General features: G+C 42.2%; 1 protein-coding gene across 3 annotated transcripts in view; it reads left to right on the top strand.

The window, feature by feature from the left end:
* Nucleotides 1-499: 499 nt before the first annotated feature.
* MTCL1 (microtubule crosslinking factor 1) overlaps nucleotides 500-6,659 on the top strand; it is a 48,825-nt gene continuing 42,665 nt past the window's right edge. Inside the window, exons 1-3 of one of the 3 annotated variants that reach the window (XM_032122120.1) lie at nucleotides 550-575; nucleotides 2,611-2,685; nucleotides 6,461-6,659. The exon at nucleotides 6,461-6,659 is cut by the window's right edge and continues 1,127 nt beyond it. In XM_032122120.1, coding sequence (XP_031978011.1) covers nucleotides 6,518-6,659 — 142 coding nt within the window. In that variant the 5' untranslated portion in view covers nucleotides 550-575; nucleotides 2,611-2,685; nucleotides 6,461-6,517. Of the gene's footprint in view, nucleotides 576-2,607; nucleotides 2,686-6,460 lie in introns of all 3 variants that reach the window. The other 2 variants (XM_032122128.1, XM_032122111.1) reach the window with 2 other exon arrangements.

Here is a 6,659-nt window from a genome sequence, read left to right as displayed (position 1 = left end):
ATCTAGTCTTTATCTGGGCTTCTGAATATGTTTGCTAGCACAGATTAACAAACAGTGTTATGCCACAGAGCTTAAACAAGCTTGTCCTTGCCTATTTTTTGGGGGTTTGCTTTCCTCTGAGGTTTCCACAATGTGTTTCACATTGACTGTGAGTAAGATACTTGGACTTCTGCCCTGGATTAATCAAACATGAATCATTGCCCCATGCAAAAAGAAAGTTTATCCAAAAATTGTGGTGGTCCACAGAAGAAAAAGGGGGGGATGTTTCCCCCTCTGTGAAGTTTCAACTAATTTTATTCCTTGCTTTGGTGGGAAATTCTGAGTATTAAAAGATTCACTGACAAGCACCAATCATCTTGTTCTTTTAAGGATTATTATGAAAAAATTAATCCCCAGCTGCACAGGAACATATTCTTTCTTTCTTTCTCCTAAATTAATTGTATAGTGGTGAGACCTGCCAAACTTGCAGGCTTTGTGTTTAGCTTATCAATAACTCGGTGTTGCTTCTGTTGCAGAGTTCCCTGAAGAGGAGAGGCAGCAGAGAAATCCACAAAGAAAAAAAGACATTTACTCAGGTATGGTTTCCATGAACATGCAACTTTGAGCAAAATCACATGATAGAACTCAAAATTTGTTTTTATGGGTTTTGACAGGGCCATTGGGTATACTAACTAGAGTGCAATTAGGCCTTAATCTACTGAGACCTCCCAGAGATAATGCAGAAGCAATTTAGGACACAAGTGCAGTCTCTAAAACGTGCAGCTTCTCAGGCTCACTGTGCTTGTATCCATTGATTCAGGCTGCAGGTTTTCTACAAGAAGAGCAAATCACCTTGCCTCACAAAAGAATTGGATCGCAGCTCAGGGACTAACTAAATTTATACACTGTGCCAGAGACTTTGTGCTAATGAGTGTCTTGGCAGGAATACAGTTCACACACTGCAACGACACCTCGCGAGCTCTTGTGTCGCAGCCCAGGGTTTGATTTTCCTGATATTGCACGAACTTGTGCTCCCCAAAGCTGAGGTACAACAGAGAGCCTAAGATGCCCACTCAGTTTCTCTTTGGACACCAATTTTACTGGAATCTCATAGGTCAGTCCTTCTCAGGAAAGCAGTCTGCCCTGTTTCCTCTGCTTTTTGTGCTGACTGTAGGAGTTAAAGCTTTTCCCAGCACCTACACAGTTACTGTTTATAGCCAGAGAGATGGGGATAGTATTTCACCTCACCGGGAAAGGAGCCAAGAGAGACATTGTGCCTTCATTAGTGAAGGGATGCACTTCCCCTGCTGCCCCCTTGGCAGGCTCGGTGTACACAGCCAAGACCTATGGGTTGTCTAGTCTTAAAATCCATTGATTTGTAACAGAAACCATAATAAATCACTACAATATGTTGAACTTGAGGTTGTAGGGCAGGCAGCAGAGCGGGCATACTGGGGGATTGTGGTGGCCAGAGCACTTCAGCCTGCCTTCCCAGAACACAGCAGACCGAGCGTCCTCGCCAAGATGACAGAAGCATGCCTTAATCATGCCTTAAAATGCGGCACTTGCTGTGGAGAATTATTTAAGTCATCAGTCAGGTCAGAGAGTTTATTTTTCTGCAAGTATGTAAGATATATGGATGAAATATATACACATGCCCACACACATACAAATTACAGATGAAGCTACATGCAGCCATGATTGTGTCCATAGGGGTTTGTGGGCAGCACTGTCCTTCCTTTCCTCATTCCTGGAAACACAGAGCTGTTCAAAGGGAATGTATTCTCTTGCTTACTTCCTCCTCCCAAATCCAGGCATCAAGAGCAGCTGTAGTTTGCCTTGGAAAGCCTTAAAAACGACTTCACAAAATTAACTGAGTAACCAAGTGAGAGCTCAGCACTACTTACAGCACAGAGAAGTGATCCCAGTAGCCACATGGGGAGAAAAACCTTTACCCTCTACACACACATCGTAACTCTTGCAAGCAAAGGATTTGGGCTTGGAAATGAAAACCATTGCATCAGCACTCTGCAAGGGAGCCATTCAGTTTTCTTCACCAATTCTTTAGGGTAGAAGAGACGGAGAAAGAACCCTATATACTAACATGGCCCAGCTTGTATGTACATGCCCTGGCTATCTCCCAACTCCAGGGTATTACCCAGAGCTGTCTCCAAATCCAGGCATCCATTCAGAGGTATTTGCTGGTTGAGATCAGGGCACATCACAGCAAGCGCCTGACTCGGTCAAAGACATGCCAGGTCCTGGGGCATGGCCCAAAAGTGTTGGTACACACACAGCCCAGGAGGTTGAAAATGCTGCTCTTCAGGGACAGACACCCTAAATACCTAGAATGAGTTCAAACACCCATTATATGTTTTGTGACTGAGAAGGCCTTAAACTTAGATTCTGTGCATCCACATGCTTACAGATATGTATAGCATGTGACAAGACTGGTGTTTTTACTTACTGAGAGCTCGTCATGAAAATTAGCTGGAACATCACACCCACCACAGGGCACACCAAGTAAATAATACCCATGAAGCTGATTGTCTTGAAGTTGTGTAAAAGCAGAACTCATAGTAGCACTCACCCCTCTCTGCAGTATTGAAGAAAAAAGTTTTTATTCAGCAGAATTGCAAAACGGAACTTCTTGGAAAATACCAGGCACCAGGCAAAACACAAAGAAAAGTGGTTCTCCAGCGCAAGGTAGGAGAGCTGGCACTCAGCCAGATGCTTGGGTGCTGGTTGTACTGCCCTGTCGTCAGACTTGCAACCCCAAAACCGCTTACCAGTTTTCTGCCTGGCAGTTCCCTTGAGCTGGTGGTGGTGGTAGAGGAGATGGTGTTGGCCTCTATCTAGCTTTGTGTCTTCTTGCCAGAAAAGAAATATTATATTGGGGAATTTTTGATCAGCTCTTCATTCTCATCACATCTCTCACACCATTATGCATTTACATTGCATAATGAAGTTAATTTATTTCCTATACATTTCATTTCTTTATCTCCACATTCTACATTTGTCTAAATTAGACAGCAGACTCTGTAGGGAGGGATCCGGGTTTTTTCCTTCTGCTTTTTTTACCCATTAACATCCTTCTGAATTGCCCTGCAGAGCCACAGTGCAATTGCATGCAAATAATCACTATTGGTAATGATTAACTCCCATTTATCCTTAATGATCTCTTAAAGTCTATGACTGAGCACCATGACTGTCACATTTTTGCACTGCTGTTCCTTCTTTTCTTTCTATATGATCTGTCCTACATACACATTTTAGGAAAGCATCCACATACTGGATGTTTAATACAGTCAGGAGGCCATAGCCCATATTCGGCTCCTGGGATATGAGCCTGTTGTTCCTCCAAAAACATGGAAAGGTTGTTCTCCCTCTTTTTTTTCCCCCCTCCTGTCTTTTCATTCATGATTTAACTAATAATGAACTATTCTTAATTTCAGTGATTTGGCCTCTCTTTTGTTTTCCTTACGTGTCAAAACTCTGCTTGCCTGTGTGGGTGTCTCACCCTCTCACTGATTCTACTTGGTTTCAACTGATCAAGAAATCACTGATATTTCTGTACACAAAGTTTCAGAGGGACAGATGCATGAAGGTTGGAGTCCCACCCTCCTGGCATGCTTAGATCTGGCTGATAAACCTCTCCTGACCATTCTTTTCCTTTGGAAAAAAAGCTGTCAGGGGAATGGGATGTTCCCTGGCAGGGAAGCGAGGAAGATCTAGAGCTTTCTCACCTTTCCAGATGGGATCCATATTTAGTAGGCGAGATTAACATCCATCAGCTCTGTTGTTTTGTATGAGGCTTGTGTTTGTTTAATAAAAAAAAATCTTGCTTGTTTCAGCTCTTGCAAAAAACCAAAAGTTAAACATTTGATCCTTTTTTAAAAAAAAAAAAAATTGCTAAGACAAAACCTGGCAATAAAGTAATGCCATTAAAGCAGCTAACAGTGGTTTTGTCCTGCAATAATAGCACACTAACTCCACAGATGCATTGAGTCGTGCAGTGATGCTGAGCAAAAACACTGGGGCCCTGACCCTAAACCCATCGAAGCCTTTCCCTTTTCTTCAAAAGCTTCAAAACGCTGAGTGTGTTGTCCCAAGTGTGGCTCAGGGACTGTTATTTTTGGTGTTTGAAAGGCAGTGGGCGTCTGGCTGAAGCTCCCTCTGACCCCAGGGTGGGAACGGGGCCCTGGTGCTTCCAGGCAGAGCAGAGGGATGGGGGCAGGCTGCCCCTTCCCTCAGGCATCGCTCCAGCTGCCTGCAGCCAGGGAGGTGCCAGGCACCAGCTACTGCCATTGATGGCTGGGCACTTGAAGCCACAGACAGACAAGAAGTTGGGTAAAGAATGCAGGATTGCAAAGACAGAATAAAGAAAATGTCAGATCAGCTATTAACAGATAAATAAATAACCAGGAGTAATCATCCCACCTGTGAGCTCTGATGTGCAGCACTAGTCTGGCTGTAACTTTCCTTGTTATCTTTGTATTTCCCTAGAAGCAAAACCTAGAGTTCTGGGGATAAACTGATTCACTGTGATAGGAAAAACAGAGGTAATGTGTTGTACAGCCCTGGCCAAAGATGATGCTTTAATCATACAGCCTTATCCAGCCAGAGCAATCAAAATTCAGAGTGACTCCACCAGAGGCTTCACAGGATTTTGCCAGGTTTTGATTCTTAATTTGTAATTTTGAGTTATAAAGAGAAAAGCAATTTATAAATATTGTGAAAAAGAGGAATGTGTATGCAAGGAGACAATAGAGAGGATAGAAAGCCCATCTTCTAGAGGCTCTGCTTCTAATCAGTCATAAGCACCTCGCTTGAATTAATTTAAAACTTGTATTTCTGATGCCAGAAACACAATGACCAAAATTTTAGTCAACCCATGAGCTGATTGCAGTTGTGTTTGACTCTTGGTAATCAATGAAAATCACACATTAACAGAAACTTTGAATATTTTTTACCTCTACCATGTTATTAACATGTAAGTTAACTTTTTTTCTATTTAGCATTTTAAAGTCACAACAGTACAGCAAGCAGCATCAATCAGAAAGCTGACTCGGTTCAGAAGTATACAACCAATAACTCTTGTGTCTGTTTAGTTATTAACAGCTTAAATTAAGACATAATTAGTATATATGTAAATAGAATGGGGCAAATTAATCTAGGTAACATAGAAGACCAATGTGCCAGGATGTGTGCTATAGAAATTAAAACATTTCCTCAGATTGCTGAGCTGTAATTAGTTTTGTAATTTTTGTTTTCACAGCCTGATCTGAGTGAACAATTAAAGTCAGTCATGTTTTCCTCTGAATTTGGCTTCCATTATTAGGAATTATAACAAAATGGTGCTTTTGAAAGATAAGAGTGCTCTGGAGACCAAAATGAAGTTTCCATATATAATTGCACATATGTCCACATGGCCTACCAACAACGATAAAACCTGCTGTCTCAAGAGATCATCTTTCAAAGCCTGCCTTCCATTATACTGCTGATGCTGATAAATGTGTCTCTTTTGAGGCCAAGTGCCTGTATCTCCATGACAATTCATGAAAGCAATTCATGCAAAGAAACTGTTCATTGGCTTAGAATTTACTTAACCTTGTCTCTTATTTCAGCACAATACACACTGGAGTTTTCATCTGAGATGAGATGCAGTACTTTAAAATGCCCAACACACACAAAAAACCCTAACAGTCATTCAACACCCTGGTACTTCCTGAAAAATGCAGGTTTTCACATGGGATGGATTTGGATGTAAACACGGTTTAATGAATTTTTCTTCCCTTTTTCACATGTTTTCACCAGTCTCCCGTGTGAACAGTTGTTCATCCCAGAAACAGATCACAATCTGCTCTGTCCTAATAATGACAGCAGTAGAGACAACAGTGTGTTTCCTATTTGGAAAGCAAGTTAGGAGCTCTGTCTATTTCATAGCATCGTGAGATCACAATAATTAAAGTCTTCACGTTTCAAGGCAACCACGCAGTTCAACACACCTTTGTTGTGCGTTCTAGCTGAAGGAGCCCAAAATTTGAGATTATGATGAGCAAATTAATCTGAGTAGTCTTTGTTCCATGATGCTAAAGGGGAACAAGTCATTAAAGGTAAATGGAACAAAAAGTGCCAGCAAATCATGGAGCCTTTTCATTTGAGTCATTATTTTCCACAAAATTTGCTCAGCATTTGAGAAAAAACATTGTGCTGGCACTCTTGCATCACTGAACACTTGCACAAGCACACTTTTTTTTTCCTCCCTCTTTAACTCTGATCAAGCTGCTTTGCCAATTTAACCAAGACCAAGCCACGAAATGTGTCAACTGTGTGGTTTGCGCAGCTCTGTCTGTGTATTGTTTGCATACTTAACAGATACAGCTCAGAGGATGGGGAGGTGGAGATTTTGGAAAATAAGCTGCTGGTTGTGCTTCTATTATAATATAATCTTGGGACGGGGGGTGATTATTCCTGGCAGGAGGACAGTGCTGATTTGAAGTGCCAGCTCCAGTTTGCCAAAGAGGAGGCAGCACTGATGCGTAAGAAGATGGCTAAACTGGGGAGGGAGAAGGATGAACTGGAGCAGGAGCTCCAGAAGTACAAGTCCGTCTATGGAGACGTGGACAGTCCCCTGCCTACTGGGGAAGCAGGGGGCCCACCCAGCACCAGGGAGGCTG

The sequence above is a fragment of the Corvus moneduloides genome, chromosome 1, assembly GCF_009650955.1.
Source record: "Corvus moneduloides isolate bCorMon1 chromosome 1, bCorMon1.pri, whole genome shotgun sequence".
In the NCBI taxonomy this organism is placed as follows: Eukaryota; Metazoa; Chordata; class Aves; order Passeriformes; family Corvidae; genus Corvus; species Corvus moneduloides.
This window is presented reverse-complemented; position numbering and strand designations above follow the sequence as displayed.